The sequence below is a fragment of the Zootermopsis nevadensis genome, unplaced genomic scaffold, assembly GCF_977971745.1.
Source record: "Zootermopsis nevadensis isolate Lab colony 2312 unplaced genomic scaffold, Znev_1.0 Znev_ptg000002l, whole genome shotgun sequence".
NCBI lineage: Eukaryota > Metazoa > Arthropoda > Insecta > Blattodea > Termopsidae > Zootermopsis > Zootermopsis nevadensis.
The window spans coordinates 22,898,727-22,917,813 of NW_028259134.1; the positions used below are offsets into that span (position 1 = coordinate 22,898,727).

The 19,087-nt window shown below is 40.2% G+C and overlaps 2 protein-coding genes across 2 annotated transcripts in view; one reads left to right on the forward strand and one right to left on the reverse strand.

Moving 5' to 3' along the window:
• Positions 1 to 5,308, reverse strand: part of moody (G-protein coupled receptor moody) — a 48,925-nt gene extending 43,617 nt beyond the window's left edge. The window contains exon 1 of the mRNA XM_087354291.1: positions 5,166 to 5,308. The gene's annotated coding sequence lies outside the window, so the exon portion shown is untranslated. The remainder of the gene's footprint in view (positions 1 to 5,165) is intronic.
• Positions 5,309 to 15,754: 10,446 nt separating this feature from the next.
• LOC110832122 (G protein-coupled receptor moody) overlaps positions 15,755 to 19,087 on the forward strand; it is a 122,156-nt gene continuing 118,823 nt past the window's right edge. The window contains exon 1 of the mRNA XM_087354302.1: positions 15,755 to 17,462. Within this exon, the coding sequence (XP_087210428.1) occupies positions 17,172 to 17,462 (291 nt within the window). The 5' untranslated portion in view covers positions 15,755 to 17,171. The remainder of the gene's footprint in view (positions 17,463 to 19,087) is intronic.

Genomic DNA, 19,087 nt, shown 5'->3' on the forward strand with positions numbered 1-19,087 from the left:
CTTTGTAATGGTGAAGTGTAGTGTTTTCTTCGCGGTACGGACTGAATTCTTAAGTTTCATTTGAAAGAGCTTCGGCTCCAAAGGTTAATTAGCGTTTTAGTGATATTATTTCCTTAAACAAGGTTAACCAGTTGATCTTTGTAATGGTGAAGTGTAGTGTTTTCTTCGCGGTACGGACTGGATTCTTAAGTTTCATTTGAAAGAGCTTCGGCTCCAAAGGTTAATTAGCGTTTTAGTGATATTATTTCCTTAAACAAGGTTAACCAGTTGATCTTTGTAATGGTGAAGTGTAGTGTTTTCTTCGCGGTACGGACTGGATTCTTAAGTTTCATTTGAAAGAGCTTCGGCTCCAAAGGTTAATTAGCGTTTTAGTCGTATTATTTCCTTAAACAAGGTTAACCAGTTGATCTTTGTAATGGTGAAGTGTAGTGTTTTCTTCGCGGTACGGACTGGATTCTTAAGTTTCATTTGAAAGAGCTTCGGCTCCAAAGGTTAATTAGCGTTTTAGTGATATTATTTCCTTAAACAAGGTTAACCAGTTGATCTTTGTAATGGTGAAGTGTTGTGTTTTCTTCGCGGTACGGACTGAATTCTTAAGTTTCATTTGAAAGAGCTTCGGCTCCAAAGGTTAATTAGCGTTTTAGTCGTATTATTTCCTTAAACAAGGTTAACCAGTTGATCTTTGTAATGGTGAAGTGTAGTGTTTTCTTCGCGGTACGGACTGGATTCTTAAGTTTCATTTGAAAGAGCTTCGGCTCCAAAGGTTAATTAGCGTTTTAGTGATATTATTTCCTTAAACAAGGTTAACCAGTTGATCTTTGTAATGGTGAGGTGTAGTGTTTTCTTCGCGGTACGGACTGAATTCTTCAGTTTCATTTGAAAGAGCTTCGGCTCCAAAGGTTAATTAGCGTTTTAGTCGTATTATTTCCTTAAACAAGGTTAACCAGTCGATCTTTGCAATGGTGAAGCGTAGTGTTTTCTTCGCGGTACGGACTGAATTCTTAAATATTATTTGGATGAGACAAACACTTACTTGATATTTGAGTAGGATTACGTTTTGAGCTCTCACAAGAGTTGAAAGTAAACTGTTGCCTCAGAGTAAGAAGAAGAAATTTCTCTGCATCTATAACAGATTTGTGTGCGTAACAGAACGAGTTGGAACCCTATTATGAAGTTGCGTATTTGCTTGTAGTCTGTCTGTCCGTAACCTCGCAGCTTGTGACTCAGCTGTTGATATCAGTAACACATACATTCCTGGCTGCTTTTCAATCCGGCACAAAGAAATTCGCCCTGATTATGCTGGCAGCAGGCACCCTTGAAACGTCCGTAAACTTCAACCAGACTTCACGGCGCTACAAAATTCGGATTCACCGCCCTTAAGAACTCAAATTCTACCTTCCCTAACAGACGGTCATCTGTGACCAGGCGATGTGTTATTAAATCTTGTTGTAGGATTGTAGGTTGCGTTGAACAGACGAAAGATAACGAGTGTCATAAGATTCTGCTTTGTTACTGATTGCACAGAAATTCATCCGCACATTATGTGTTTGTTAGCAGAGAAGTTAATGTCATTTAAAGTAAACACGATAGTAATCCAGGACACGGGCTTCCTGTGTTGTGAGTTGATAAGAATAAAACTTAATGCGATAAGGAAAGCCAGTTTCCACGAATTTACCTGATTTCCTTTGATTTCCGTATTTCTTACTTACACAGACAATGGTAGTTCCCTACAGCAGCGATTCTAAAATTTCCATTTTCGCAAATTGAAGTTAGGTTTTGCCTATCATTAACAATTTCTCACTTTATCAGATTTTCTGAGGATATTACTCACACGTAGTCGAGATTTCGTGTTTCTGGGATGTATGTGGCTTTACCTCAACGTCTCTGTACTCATTTATGATCTTGAGCTTGGACTGTCTTAATGTTACTTAACATAAAAGTAAATTTATATAGTCTCTAATTTAATATAATATAAAAGGAACAGTCAACATTCGTCGACAATGAGAGCTTTATCTTGTTAATTAGCTCATAAATGAGTAGTACCTAAATTAGAACTTGCACTTTCTACCTCATTTAGCGCCTCTGTGTGCGAGGTTAGTAACTACGACTCTGCAGTCCGTGAACATAAGGAACTTTACGCCATAGCGTGCCTGTTTTTTTTTCCAGATTGTTAATTAAGATTACTGATATTTGACGCTGAAAACTGATATCACCGTTTTTTCATCAGGATTTGTAACACAGAGCAGCATTATCCTTTGTCTAAAGCCTTTTGTGATGTAAGTGAAGTTTCATCATTAATTTCTGCAAGCCATTAATCAACTTCAACGCTGAGGGGGTCTATCGAGTACGTGAAATTTACGAAGTGACGCGAAATTAAACCGGCAGGCCACCGGAATCTTTGTCTCCGCCTACTTCGACCTCTGAGTTAGGTGCTCAGTGAACCTAACCTGAGGCTTTGAATTGTAACACTGCATTTGAGTACCACACCTGAAACAAACCGAAAAATCGCTGTGAAGTTTTGGCCCACCATTTTATCATACTTCAACTATGAGTTTCCGACTTTCTATTCAGGCACTCTCAATTTTTTGTGAACTGCTTGACAATTTTGCTTCCTATTCTGTGAGCATAAGACTTGAATGTCGCCTGGGGAGTCTGGTTACCGTGACTGAAAACGTTTGTAGCTTTTCTCAGTCGCTATAGTAAATTGGATAGAACGAGGTCGTCGTGGTCAGAATAAAAACTCTGTTTTGGAGTGTCCGTTCACGAGATACGAAAAATCTCGAACTACGTACGACCGTGGTACTACTCTTGTTCTGTGTCTGCTCAAGTATAAGATAACGATTCGAAGCTCATCTAAATAATATTTAAGAATTCAGTCCGTACCGCGAAGAAAACACTACACTTTACCATTAAAAAGATCAACTGGTTAACCTTGTTTAAGGAAATAATACGACTAAAACGCTAATTAACCTTTGGAGCCGAAGCTCTTTCAAATGAAACTTAAGAATTCAGTCCGTACCGCGAAGTAAACACTACACTTCACCATTACGAAGATCAAGTGGTTAACCTTGTTTAAGGAAATAATACGACTAAAACGCTAATTAACCTTTGAAGCCGAAGCTCTTTCAAATGAAACTTAAGAATTCAGTCCGTACCGCGAAGAAAACACTACACTTCACCATTACAAAGATCAACTGGTTAACGCTGTTTACATTGAGAATCATACGAAATACATTCTATCTGTAAAATGTTACTGAATCTTAATGTAGCTGGTACGTATTATTGCCGCTGTGCTGTCAGGACCAATCTCGCCATCTCTTCTTATTTTAAGTTCTTAATTATGTTGGCGCAGAAATCAATGTCAGCCGTGGGTCTCTTTGAATGGAGAAGTTCATATCGCATCGGAAAGTTTCTGTTCCCGTGGAAAACAAAAAAAAAAAAAAAAAAACGCGGACAAACGTCCAAGATTCGAACCCCATACCCCAGTGTTTATTGACGTTTATTGACTGTCAAGCTAGAGGGAAACCTATTATTGTTTGAGATTCCATGACGTGTAATTTTGCACAAAAGAAGACGCGGATGATTTGCGAGGTATCTGAAAATATTATGAATTTGTAAACTCTTCAGTTCGCAGTACAACGTATGACGTCACATAAGAAATAAGCAATTACTGAAACTTTTCAAATATTTTATATGGCTTTAGTGACTCTGATGTTTCTCACAATGAACATCGTTTACAAAATATTTATTGTAGTTGTATGGCATCTACGGAACAGAACGTCGTTTATTGGTACATAAAAGTCGTTTCGTGTACCGCACTTTTAAGGTACGGCAGAGCATTAGCCCACAAACCAATAGCCACAAGAGGTCTAGATATTAGTTCACAATACTGGATTAACTGTAAAATAATTCAGTCCGTGAAGCATGTGGATATTATACGAAGGTTTCTCGTCGGAACAAAATGAATTCTTGTGTTGGTGGCGGACAAATGTATTTTGTGTCGATAAACAACAACAGTATAGTAAAAATAAGGGTCATTTTCGGTTCAAAGATTCTTAGCGTATCGACATTAATACCGATTTGATATTGCCGAGGGAGGAGTCGGACCGTACAGAATTTTTCTCGAGTAAAAGTTTTCGTTATTGTGAAGAACGGATAATTTCCTATTCTCTCCATAAGCTTCTTTCCTTGGTCTATCAGACTTAAGTCTGTTTTATAGGATTCTGGCGTAATACCGTAGTTCAGTGACACTTTGCTTTGTCTCTCTTTTATTAAGCACTGACCCAAACTGGCGACAAATCCCCGACTTGGTACAAATTTCGGTTCTCTTTCCAGTTCGAAGTCATGATATAAGACGTTACTGATAGATTCGCTCCGGTTCAAATTAGGAAAAATGAGACTTAACCCTTTCTGTGCTGGTTTATTTTTAATGTGTTTCTGTTTGTTGGATCTAAGTTTAGTGTTCTGGGAGAAATCGGGAATCTGCGAGTATTTAAGGCGAATAATCGGAATAAATTCCTGATTTTATTTTCCTGTTCATTCTATTATTACACTGCAGTCACGTGGTTTCCTTCAAGATATTTTATGTTATAAATGACGTCGTTGGGTGGCTGTTATCGACGATAAAGTTTATAACTCCAGTATTTCTCTCTACTTAAAAGTGTCATAGCAGCGTAGTTACATGGTTCATAAACAACGAATTTACGTAAGCAATAGAGTATTATTTGTCATTAAAATGCTTTTGAAGATCACTTGATAGACTTGAGACAAGAAAACTGGATACAGTAGAAATCATCACTCGGAAGTCTTAGGCGTAAATGGGAGGATAATATTAAAATGGGTATTAGGGAATGGGAATGTAGGATGTTAATTGAATTAATCTGAATCAGGTTAGGAACTGGTGTCTGGGTTTTTAGGGCGCGGTAATGAACATTCTAGTCACGTAACACGCTGGGAATTTCTTGGCTTGGTGAGAAACTATCAGATTCTCATGAATGACTTCGCGATGGATTTAGTTATGACATTACGGACATTAAGCATTGGCTGTCCTCGCCTCTGGGGTCTTTTCAAGAAACGAACAGCGTATATGCGAGGGGTTTGTCGCGCAAATAGAGGGTGTTGCACGAGACGCGATGGTAAACAACCTGTTTGCAATGATCACTTACCTGTTTCGGAGCCTTGTTCACCTGAGTTTTTGTTTCGCCATGAAATTTCTGCTCAATCCCCGCGAACTCGAAGGTTGTCGCGGACCCGACCGACCGACCGACCGACCGGTGACGAGTTTCGTGCCTTCGCAGACTCCGGCCGCATCCTGCCTGCCGGAGTAAAATACACGTCGACGCAAATAAGGAAGTGGCAGGTCGGCTTTCCCCTCCGTGTGCTCATCAGCACGGAGATTGCACGGAAGGGCAGCGATAGACGAGTTTTCGGTTTGTGACGAGGTCACAGTTGCCTGCCTACGCAACTATTTCAACCACCAACTCTGCATTTTTCCCCACACAGAGTATTCATTTGTTTCGTATGATTCTCGCTGTAAACAGCGATTATTTCCTTAAACAGCGTTAACCAGTCGATCTTTGTAATGGTGAAGGGTTGTGTTTTCTTCGCGGTACGGACTGGATTCTTAAGTTTCATTTGAAAGAGCTTCGGCTCCAAAGGTTAATTAGCGTTTTAGTCGTATTATTTCCTTAAACAAGGTTAACCAGTTGATTTTTGTAATGGTGAGGTGTCGTGTTTTCTTTGCGGTACGGACTGAATTCTTAAGTTTCATTTGAAAGAGCTTCGGCTCCAAAGGTTAATTAGCGTTTTAGTCGTATTATTTCCTTAAACAAGGTTAACCAGTTGATCTTTGCAATGGTGAAGAGTTGTGTTTTCTTCGCGGTACGGACTGAAGTCATATATAAATATGAATGTCTGCTGGGATGTCGCGTCGTCTAGTCTGGTATTATAGAAGCTGACAGACGTTCCAGAAGGACTTACCGCCTCCATCATCAGTTTATGACGGCGACAATTATGAGAATGTCTTGTCGGATGTTGAGCCGACGATGGTTACTTACTCAGTACTTATGAAATCGTTCCTAGATTATTCTGTGCCATAAATGTTGAATAATTTAAGATTATTTAAATAAATAAATATTACAGAGAACAGAAAGACAAAATGATAAAATAAATAAAGAAGTGAAGAGTAAATGTGAAAGAAAGGGATTTAAAAAAGAAACTTAAGATGTACTCATACTTTGCTAACGGTTGATCCGCCACTGATAAGATCTTCTTTTTGTCTGATTTACAGATGATCGTCATAATTTATATTTTTTTTGTCCTCGGCATTAGGAACAGATTTTCGGATGTTCCCAGCAAATATAAAAAAGTTTTTAAGCGGAGTGTGCTGTAATGTGGTACTCTCAGAGACGCGGATGGATTGTTCCGTTTATCATCGCATTTTGTCATCAGAGTGTCTATTAACTTCCACAGGCCGGCTTCAGGTACCGTTGCTGTCAAGCTGTTGGCGCTAGCTTGGCCCGTTTTATGGTCCCAAGGGATAACAGCTATAAATAAATAAATAAATAAATAAATAAATATCAAAACAGGCAGTGTACTAACTGGCTGAATAATTGACGAAATAAATGATTAATTACGCCTGTATTGCTTCGTGAGTTATTGACTAAGTTGATAACCGCTAAATGACTTAAACATTGACTGATTGACTGATTGACTTAGCTGCCTGTCAAATAATTGACCACTGACTTAACGTCTTATAATGAGTAGGGTGTGTAATTGTTGACTCTTCCAAGATATTTCTCAATGAAAATTCTCTTTGTCTTTTGTTCGCGTGTAAGAAGGACGAATTATCTAATGGCGCCAGTGTTTGTCGCAAGTCCAGGGTGTAATTAGATCCATTTGGCTTGAGATGGCTGTGGGTGGAACTGTACCAAGGAAGTCATTTAATTACATTTAGCTGAAATTTCCCCAGAGTTTTAATAGACAGAGAAGCAGTAAAGAATATTCTGAGACAGCTCGTTTGTTTAGCAAAGTAAGTTTCAGTGGAATGCGAAATTTAGGTGTTTTTACATCATGTCTGCCAGCTTTTATGAAGATATTACCAGTCTGCTAGTAGTCACTTATCGTAAAGTATATTGTTAACGAATTCAATTGCGTAAAGGTATTCTAGAAAAACTGAGCGTCGCACAGCTAGTCGTTAAAATCCCTGTTCATTTATGGAACGAAAAACTTTAATTACCATGTTAACAAGAGACCTCTATTATCTATGTCCTGATCGAGATTAATATATTCCATAATTTTCCACTCTGTATCTTTTAGAGTAATTTTAATATTATCCTCCCATCTGTGTCTAGGTCTTCCAAGTCTTACTGCCCCTGTCATCATTATGATAATATTTGGTGAAGTGTACAAATTACGAAGCGCCTCAGTGCGCAGTTTTCCCCAGTCATATGTCGCCTTCTTCAGAACCCTGTTCTCAGACAACTGGTTTTAATTTTAATGAGCCCTTGTGCATTCGAAAATCAAACCGCACGATTCGAATAGCGTTTTAGCGGTTGCTTTGAAACGGGGGGATTGTACGTAAGTCCCAGAGTCCGACCGCGTAGTGACACTGATTTATGTCCGTCACTCTCGTTGGGGAAACAGGGTCCTTCCTTGTTCGTGCGCCTGACACGGATTTAGGGCACTCACTGCCCTTCGCAAAGGGCCGTAAAAGCAGATCATACTCCGCCCAGTTAGACCAGCGCTTTATAATTGCACATGAAAGCCTTCATCAATCAGAAAATAATGTAAACTGCGTCATGGGTCATTGAACCCTCCTTTAGAGATGGAAGCTTTCACAGAGAGGTAGAGTATGACAAATTCCTGAGCAAATGTCACATGCCTTGGACTCTGACGCCCGTCTATTATGCGACTTATCGTGTTTTCGAGTTATGTTGGTTGCCTATGCATGAGGGGCTTTAAAAACTTCGTTTTTCCGTCCCGTCACGACGTTCATTCGTCATTGACATTGACTGTCCATACTTCTAATTCCAGGTACGGCACTTTTAAGAGAGTTCTTGAAGAAATCCATATGTATCAGAGAATTACGGTTGCTAAGAGTAATTACTATCCGTGTGCTATGTTCTGGTTATCTGCCTTAAAGAATACATAACTGGTATAATAAATATGTCAGCTCATGTCCCAACACCTAATACTATAACAGGTATTTCAGCCCTGAAGATGGAGGCATTAAATTCCTTCGAAACGCTGGTATGAACCTACAGGTTCACACGGCGTTACCACATTACCGCCATGAGAAACTGGAATCTCTAACGCAAAATATTACTAAGTTTAGTCGGAAAACTGTTGTAATGTAACTATCGATCCGCTGTTCTCGGTCAGGAATGCGTGGAGCCTTACCTCCTTCACGTTTCAGCGCTAACGCAACGGTAATTTTGCGCTCACGTGTTCACTGTTCGGGATTATTTTCGGATGTCCTGAAGCAGACGCGCTCTGCATTTGATATATTGTGGACAACAGCCACTTCTCTCGGTACAGACTCTGACCACGTCTTTCGTGTAAGAATACTGGTTGATAGATTTATTGCACAGTCAAAATTCCCTCTAGCGATAATTCCGTGAAGCTTCTACCGTTGTTTGTGTAATTAAGAACTTAATTCGTGTACTAGCCATTTTGTTTGAACAGAGGAATTGAATTAGACTGAACTGTGGAGGGGATCCTAAATATTATTACACTTCAGTACGATAACCTCTTTGCTCAGAGAGCTGCTACTGAGTTACGAAACCAAACGCCTCATTCCGACGTCGAAATATTTCCGCCCCCTGAAAAATGTCTTCAACACACAGAGGCAATCTAATGGATTACTGGAGTATTAAATACTGTTTTCTGTGAAATGGAGTAATTTCTGCTCAAATTTCAAACTAACTGCGTGTCGTATTGGTAACTACACAGGTTGACTTCGACAGTGTTTTGAGGACAATATTTTGACGGGCATAAATAAAACATGAATCTGGTGGATATCGCATAACGAAAACGTCTATAATTTTCGCTTTTCATTTAATGTACTTTAGTATATTTAATAAAGGAATATGTATTGGATAGGATACGTAGCACGCATGGATAAATAATGTATGTGTACGCAGTGTCTGGATAAATACGTATAACAAACGTACAAATTGCAAAGTATCACAGCTGGACAGAGGATAATATTAAAATTAATCTTAATGAAGTAGGGAAGAGCATGTAATTGGATTGAACTGGCTCCTTATAGGATTCGGTGGATGATTATGTAACTGTGAGGCGTTCGATTGAGCTGACGTCTAGCGGCTGTCCACGTCCATCGCGCAAAAGTTCTGTAAGTCTCAGCTGTTGGTGCGCGTTCATGAAACATTACGTGCTCCAGTGCCACGTCGCGACTTGCGGTTTATGAGCGTCGCTGTGACAGGGGCAGAAACTGCGTCCGTTCAAAAGCGATCCAGATGTTGTTCGTTTAAATATTTCCCGTGTCATTCAAAGTGCACTTACAGTTCCAATTCAGTATAAGCCACTTTTATATTAAATCTTTTTTTCGTTATGTAGTAGGGGTGTCCAGCTTATTGAGCCAAGTGCTGGCGGAGAAAAATTTGGAACTAAGACGAGTGAAGTTTCACGAGGTTAAAAGAAATTACATTCTGAGGAACTTAATAAATTGTAAAGCTTCAGAGGGCGAGATGGGAAGGTGACGAGTGATTATAAACTTCAGTCAGAATTCTTAATAAACGGAGAAGATCTGTCATTAATGAGAAGATAATATTAAAATGAAACTAGCATCTCTGTGGAATATTCAGAACTCCTGCTTCGTATCTCAGACATCCTTGGTTCAAACCCCTTGTTCGGAGGTAGGCTATGCTCAGTTAGAATTTTCATTGTTTTCCTCAGTACCTTCAGACAATTTCCGGGTTAATTTATTAAATTCTATTTGTATCTTATATGCGTCATGTTTGTGTTTGATTAAATATATTTATTTTGTACAGTCTATACACAAACGTTTGAAGTTTATCGGTGTTGTAAAAATTATATAATATTAAAACATTTTATTGTGTAAACAACACCAATAAACTTCAAACGTTTGTGTATAGACTGTACAAAATAAATATATGTATTAAATTCTGCCTCAGTCGCTCCTTCCAAATCCTTTGTAATTCATTACTGAATAATCATCCTGTCATTCGACGCTGTATATGCTAATCTCAGCTACTAACAGCGTCGTTTAATAAGTCGTGTATAAACAGATGCATAGTTACGTCAAGATCTGGCCGTATTTTTTTAACCGAGTAGCGTGACATTAGAGTTGTGTGTGAATTACCACGAACTTCCGTATCGTCTGAGCTTGCACTGTACAGCCCTGCCATCATAAAATGCACCAGGTTACAGTGAACTTCAGTCATGCATCGTCGCTAGCCGTAAAGTTAACTGTGGCGAATATTAAGACCGTCTGGATGTTTAATGATGGCTGCCGGACCGCGATCTGAGCGTCGGACATTTTTCTACACTCACCTTTGTTTCGTTTTGTCCCGAGGGAATGAACAGCAGTGTTGGCAGTTCCAGACATTTTCTCAGCTGACCGGTTAATGAACTCAGACGACGTCATGATGCGTGAAAGGCTGGTAGTCGCTTAGCTGGTCAGAAATTATCCGCCTTTCATATATGAGGAAGGTTTATTGGGAATCCGCCACTGATCTGGATATTTGGCTAACGGAGACCGATAGTAGCATTGTGCTACTGTTAATATAAAGGAAGAGGTACGTTGCTATGGTAACTAGTTATTTGAGTTTTTAATTTTATAAATGGAAGAACAGTGGATGGAATCGTATGAAAATATTGTTTTAATTAGTTCTGATCGTGAATTCGATCTGTAGGCTACACTGGGAAATCCGACGGGAAGTTTTATGGTGTGTGGTTTCCACACCGTTGCGCTTTGTTTTGTTTATCACGAGAGGGAAATTTGTGGCCGGCGTGCAGCATCGCCTCGCTCGGACGGCAACTTCTCCGACTCAACTGTTAGGCGGGGTTGTCTATAAATCAGGCGTTTCTTTCGATGTTTTTTTTTTAAAAATACAGGTATGTGCTTGACGGTGGTTTTAACCCCAGTTGACGGGTATTTTTTCGAGCGTGAGTAAAGGAATTCGACGTGCTTCTGAAAAATTATATTCCACTAAAAATCTAACTTATTAGATTCCTCTTTGTTTTTTATATTTATTTCGTTTCTTCATTTTGTTTCCTCCAGTGGACCATTGCAAACTTTTCTGAAAATATTTTGCAGACCGAATGGCTTGAGGTTCGTACATTCTCCGTGACATAAGGACCATATGATCCAGTTAAATCCAGTAATGATATACTTTCAGCATATTTTAATATGTAATGCTTCTCCCAGTAAGCAGCGATCATTTCCTTAAACAGCGTTAACCAGTTGATCTTTGTAATGGTGAAGTGTAGTGTTTTCTTCGCGGTACGGACTGAATTCGTAAGTTTCATTTGAAAGAGCTTCGGCTCCAAAGGCTAATTAGCGTTTTAGTCGTATTATTTCCTTAAACAAGGTTAACCAGTTGATCTTTTTAATGGTGAAGTGTAGTGTTTTCTTCGCGGTACGGACTGAATTCTTAAGTTTCATTTGAAAGAGCTTCGGCTCCAAAGGCTAATTAGCGTTTTAGTCGTATTATTTCCTTAAACAAGGTTAACCAGTTGATCTTTGTAATGGTGAAGTGCAGTGTTTACTTCGCGGTACGGACTGAATTCTTAAATATTATTTAGACGAGCTTCGTGCGTTTTGCAGTTGAGTAAGAGGATGTTATGAATGCCAGATGAACATTTTAAAATCTTACTGTGGTATATTTGGCAAGATCCACTGTAGAAACCTCTGCGTGAGATATATAAAATAACTAAAGAACGGCTCAGGGTTATAAGCCGACATTTTATATTTGCTGGTGTTAGAGAAAAGTGGTCATTGCTGTTTTAGTGTGGAATGAAACTGGAGTTCGTAGGGGATAAATTAACAGTTGAGTGCAAAATAACTATCAGACTATACAACGCATGGTCTCAGAAGACGGCCGTCTTCATGCTCGTTTCCCTACGATGTACGTATTTCCGACATTAATTACTTTTTTGTATTTTTATTTCGAAATGTGTTGACACTGGAATTAAAAACATGGAGAGAGTTCCAGATTGGATAGCTCGCGAATCAGCCGTGGCTCGAAACCATTACCTGCAGGATGCAAGCTGAGTGCGTCGCCTGTCCTCCTACTCGATCGCCATTAATAGAACTGGGTGTAGTTTTGTGGGCGTGTTGACGGATGCCGTGTAATTCGGAACATTGGACTCTGTACCGAACTCCATCCACTTGTTCCGCGTTTCGCTAGTCGGCGCGTGACGTCAGACCTGGATGTGATGTATAAACAAGGTTTATTACTTTGAACTGCTTCGATGTAAAACCTAGCGGACAATATACAAACGATAGAGATCTGAGAACCTTACGCTGTTGCAGTGGGAATTGTTTCTGAGAACATTACTCAAGAGCTCGATATCAGCCTAACGGGATTACCAGGGATTATTTGCTCCCAGAAACGGAAATCTGCTTTGAACCTTTGTTTTATCAAGCCATGCTACCAGACACTTTGTTAAGATCATAAATCTTAGGCAACAAACGGCTCATAATACCAGTTTTTACTATTTGACATTTGTTTTGAAATCCCGTGGCGCACGCAACAGCTGACTGGATTTCAGTGCAGTTGGAAGTTTTATCTTCTCAGTTTAGAAACTCAAGAATCGGCCTGTATAAATATGTGTTGTGGTGTTGGGTTACGTTGTAACTTCGTGTAGTCTTGTGACATGGTAATGACTGTTTCGAGGGACGTGTCTCCATCATCTGCTACATCCTAAACTGACTGAATTGTAGTGCCCGGATGGTTGGCATTCATATATTCAGAAATTTCTGGATTCAAATTCCGGCCCGGAGGTCGGCCGTACTGACTGAGGTTTTCCTTAGTTCCTCCAACAAAATTCCGCGGTAGGATTTGATGATTTCATGGCGGAGATTCAGACTGGATATCGCCAAGGAGTGGTGAGATCCACAGAATTTTCCTTTTGAACCGCACTGAACCCCCTTATGCTCTGACTCGAAACGTTTTCTACAATTGCAGTCAGAATATACGGAAGACATGTTTATGCGTGGTTGGCATCACTGGTTCTCTGCGGTTGGGGTCTTTTGTTTTGTTCTGTTCGTGTGGCGCCGTTCAGGCAACGGGGAAGTAACGACCGAGGCCTGTCGCCTGCAGTCAAATAGGCGTACAAAATATTTCGTGTTGCGGTGGAGGAACCTCTTCATGATTTACGAAGTCGCTGTGTGCAAAAGACTGGAAAATTAGGAGTCATATCGGGAGTTCCCTGTCTATAAGCCACGGAAATCTCTGTTTGGTTGGCTCGGTATTTCCGTCGTGCCGGGATAATGACTTGCAACTCCAGCCTTCGAGTCCCTGCTAAGTAAACAGAGTAGGTTAGTGTGACGGTAACGCTCTCAGACTTACATTCGGGTAGTACTTGGTTCGAAACTCGGTCGAATTAATAATACTTGTGGCTTTTACCAGTCCTTCCGAACTAATGACGAAATTAATTTTAAATTCACTGTGATATTTTCCTTCCGAGTCCGTCTTTATTTGTTTATAACCTCTGTAATTGAAATAGATTCATCAAATAACATAATAATCAATCAGGATATATAAATAAACGTCTTTCTTACTGTATATGTCATTTCGAATCCCTAATTGAGTCTTTAATTGTAGAAACGTTATTGTAAAAAAAAAAATCTGCAAAAATGAAGTCTGTTAAGTGTTTTGAGTGGCAGAGGACTTTTAAATAATGGCTAACTTCGTTACGCTACGGAATGGATTTCTGATACGGTAGAAAATTCCGCGTTTCCCGGAAGCTTCCGTAAATGAAGAAAACATTAAATTTTGAAGTTTTAACTCTTAATCCAATCAGATATTTCAGTTCCGTGAAAAAGCAAATCGTACTGAGAGAGTTAATGAGTCGCAACTGAAGTGAGGGCCTTACAACTTTTAAAATGAAATGTTCTTATACGGGCCGAGGCGAGGCACGATAAAGTAAGAGATACGACTTATTCACAGATGTTCCTTTAAAGTTACTGCAGTCAAGGAACTGACTCTTCATACGATTTTATCATCTGCTGCCAAAATATTTTTCGTATCTGGACTTCTGAACGTTGGGTTCTGACCTGGGATGACTCACGAACCTTTCAGTCGATCTAGACTTCGAACGAGGCATTTACGTCTCCCTTTGTAATCATGAGGATGAATGCGTAGCGAACTATTTGTCTGTATCGATATGCTAAGACAATATTGACTTTTATTCCCGACGTCATATTTTTCTTAATAAAGACATATTTTGGTTGGGTTTGTTTGTTTGTTTGTTTGTGACGTGTGAAATGTACAAGAAATGTAACAAAATAAATAAGATAGCTTAGGTTAGGTTAACCCAAGTCTAAGATGTAAGATGTGGGTTTTGAATTGTTCAAACACTCTTATCGTCAGTTCGAATCCAAGTCAAGAAATCGCTATATATCTGCGTTGTTATTTGTTCTGTTACCGTGTGAACGTCTTTTGAATGGCCGACTCCTCATCTAGGGAACCCTAGAAAATATCTAAATAGATGCACTGTTTCAGATGATAAATATGAATTGGGAGAAGTCACTGGGCTTATCTCGAAAACATACGAGACGAAGGTAAAATTTGGCTAGGGCGAAACGTGCATCCACTGGGTTAGCAAGTGTCAGAATTATTTGATAATAAAAAAACTTCTGAGTGTATGTGAGACGCCAGGAGAGAAAACAAATGTTTTTGGGTCGCACTGAGGTCTGAAGAGGTCCTAATCAAGCAGCTTATATCAGCGATACGCCACTGACATGTATTCTCCCCTAGTCTCAGTCTGAGTGACAGGCAACATTCACAAGCACTTTCGTGATTTTTCTCAGTCAAATATAAACTAATGGCTACTTTCGGATCTTTTCACAAAAGTCGTCTGTCCTCACCCAAAAGTTTGGTATCATGTTAAATAAGCTTAGCAGTTGATATTGGTTTGTCAAATATCCTATGAGTCTGAAGTTGGAAAATAATGTGATATGTACTCCAGTCTGGAGTACACGTATTTGAAAAAAAAAATATGAAAGTTCGATTCCGTCTTCATACAAAGCAAATCTTGGGGCGACATAAACGAAAATAAATTTTCTCAGCGATTATATAGGACTTCTAAGCCGAATTTAATCGAAATCCGGTACAGTAATTTCGGAGATTAAAGATGAGGACAGACTGATAATTATCCCCTAAAACAAAATCAGATCCTAAATAATAACTGAGTGAAATTTGAAGGTTCTGATGTCGGCGAGTATGAAGATGGCTGTATTCAGCGATGTTTCCCCGTGTAGTCTGGTAGAAATTTACTGACGTTTCGGAGGTGGTTACTCCCTCCATCATCAGGGCTATGATCGTCGGTGTACTTCTGTCGGACTACAACCTCCTTCATACTCGCCGCCATGAGAACATGAAATTTCGCCAGATGTGAATGCAGAGAGATGCAGACTGTTCTCGATGCTTTTATCCGCGGGTGTGAGTAGGGCGGAGTTTACTTTCGTGCTCTGGTGGAAGTTTCGAGACTTCGGTGGTGAAGCCGATCCCATTGCGCGTGGCGGTCCCGGTCGCTATAAGCCGTGTGCTCGGCCACACGCCACCCAGTGGGCAAAGTGCTGCCGATCCGTCAGGAGATCCATCTGTCTGCTCTGTTCTCGAGGCACTGACGTGTGTGTGACTCAACGCTCAGAACACGCAGAGTTCTGGTTAACACTTTAAGTTCGGGGCGTTCGATGTAAAGTGTCGCACAGGACAGAAGTGTAACTTATAAAGTCTTTTCCAAAGAAATTTAAAAAGTGTAATCCGAGAAGAAATATCGAAGTGATTCAGACAAGAACGGGGGTCCAGTGTCCTCAGTAGGTATGGAATAATATTGCAAGTGAACTGTTTCAAGTGACGGGATCAGATATTATTATTTAATATCGTATTCTGTTCGAGAATTGTAACGAAAAATATCCATGTTTTTTCGATAATTTTTATTGAATACAAACAAATATTTAAGTGTGAACTGAAATAATGTCAATTTTTGCTGTAATTTTAAATAATTTTTACGTCTAGACGGACTGAGCAACTTTAAAACGACCAGTGTCGTAACTTAACACTAACTGTTTTATCTTCGTCGATAATAAAAAGAAATTTAATGACTTCATAAAAAATTTATCTTCCTGTGATGTAACTTTGTATTCATTTTGTGGGTTTCGCGTGTTATCTCCCGCCAAAAAGAAACTTTCATCTACACGTGCGTCTGTGTGACATGAAAGAAACGCTTTACGTCGTACGGCAACCACTGTAAGCGGATGAATCAGTGTTTTGTTTCGTCATGGAACAAAGTTTCGCCCGTGTGGTCTCAACGCATGTGTTTCTACGTTCCTACGTCTTTGCTCCGAACGTGTTAAGACGACAAACAAAAACGGATATAATTTGTTACTAAGACTTTTGTCTTTTACGTCAAATCGTGTGATTTCTACTGGGCTTCTCTGAGAGTCCACCTTCAGACTGTTTGTTCTGATTAAACGTCTACAGCCACGCCTTAATCGATGTGTCATTTTTTATCACTGTTTAAATTTGCCTCACCTTAATGGTAAACTTAAATTAATTCGCAAAAATAAAAGTGTCTGTATTTTTATACATGGATTTATATGTGATCTACGTTGATAAACATTATGAACTAATATAATAAACTATTATCAATATTACTTCTACAGAAAATCCTACATAGTGTTTTACTTTTAAACGCCCGAACGCACGAAGACAGGAAAGGATAATCCTCTTTGTTAACAAAAGCAAAACGCAAGGCAAAGAAAGACTTTAATGAAAGCGAACATTGTGAGCGAAAAGAGGGGCGAAGGAACATTAAAATGCGGACAAGAAACAGACAGAAACCTGCGTTGTAAAAGTTTGTAGGCTAACATCTTTAAACGACAAACTTAACTCGTAAAAGATTTGGAGAAACGAAACTTACATTGCTTTTTTATTAACATTTTGAAAGCGGTTGCCATGGAAACGTATGAATCTGGAAGCGAAAACGATCTCCTATTCCAGACGTCCATATTGGCTGGACTCCTCACCGACTTTGGCCCAGGATCCGACACGAATTTATTAACGACGTCTGGAGTTAATGACAGTTTCTCTGTGACAACTGTGAACTCTAGTGACGTCAGTGAGGAGCTGTTTCAAGGCTATTCGTCCACCCTGCTTCACTTCGCGTCGGCTTGCTGCGTCCTGTTCATCCTGGTGGGAATCCCCGGCAACCTAATAACCATCATCGCGCTGTTCCGGTGTAAGAAGGTAAGGCAAAGTCACGTGACTGTGTTCGCTTAATCTGCATGGAGCTCAGGCTGTCCGCTGAGAATTTTAGTTTTCAGGGCCGAGAGTTAAAAGGTGTTGCGCCGTGTAGATATTGACGACTTTTCGGAGGAGCACTCATCGCATTCATGACGGAGGCAGTAAGCACTTCTGAAACGTCAGTCAGTCTCGACGAAACTACACGGCGCGACATTCCAGAAGATAACGAGCTTCAAGAAATTTGGAATCCACAGCACGGAGGGTTACGAGGACCCTGCGTTGAGCTTCTATTCGAAGGCAGTCGAATCTGATAGGAGCTCGTAAAAGTTACGTTTTAATATTATTATCCGATTTATGCATGTGGCTTCCATGGAAGTTTACACCGAAAATTTTTGTACGATTTTCTCGAAAAATTCCACTTTTAGTCCGTGAAAGGTCCGAGAGCCATCGCGTACATTAAGAATTTTTTTTTGGATGTGCCAATAATATCTGTAACTGAACAACGTGAGGCTAGGTACAACTGCTGCTACGTTAATCAGACAGGTCTGCCAACCTCCACGCAACTCGTCCGTGCCTCGGACGTAGTGAAAACTACGTTTCGAAACGACGGAACTCGTCCGAAGTTAGTAACGCGCAGACGTCTGGCGTGGCAGAGTCGAGGAATGGCGTTTCTGTAGCACGAACTGAGAAACTCATCGCACGTGAGGCAGGTCACGTGTGCCTTGCGTGGTGCTGACGACGACTTAAATCCACCAAGGACCGTTCTTTTATCATGATGTTGATTGGGGATAATTCATGGCGGAGAAAACGTGACGTCTAGCCTTCTGTGTATGGATTCCATCTAGTCTGTCACTGGGTCACTGCTTTTTGAATGTCATTGCCAATTGATTACCTCCGTAAAAATGCCCATACCGCGATATTTATCGAAATATATTATTTCGCCCCTCCAAATCTGCACGACATGAATTTATCTGTGTTATGGCGGCTGGCCGCGGTCCATTGTCAATATTTACATACCAGCAGCTCTTGTCTTAAGAACGTGTTTTTAGAGGCGGTAGATCTTAGGGTCGGATCAGGATAGAATGTATCCGGACAAATACTCTTCAAACAAATTGGTCGGAAGACGGAGTCCAGATGGTCATTTGGGTAGAAGACTTATAGCAAAGAGAGACGAGAGATATCAAGAAGGAGATGAACAAAGTCTTGTCAAAGATATTGACGAATAGAAGACAAAGGAAAACGTAAAAGGAATGTGATAAACAGCGAATGAAGCCGAGTGTTTTGTCGTAAGTGGCTTCTGTTTCTGCGTGATATCTGTTTGTACAGGTGGGACGACGCATCCAGCAACAAGGTCTGCTGGTCCAACGCAGAGGCTGAGCGGATAAGTTCTGTGATAAGAGAGCACTCGGTGTTAGTGACTGGTTAGATGTCGGATGGTCCGGGGTTTGACGCTCGGTAACAGGGAGGATTTTTATCTCCGTAACGGAGCCCAGGACGCCGCCGTCTGTGGCCTTCCGGGGGTCATCGCGGGCGAGGGTTTAAAGTTACAACTAGTATCGTGGTTAAGAATTTGTGCAGAAATGTTCTTCAGCCCTGAAGTCCTAAGTATTTGCCTCTCAGAGCGCCCC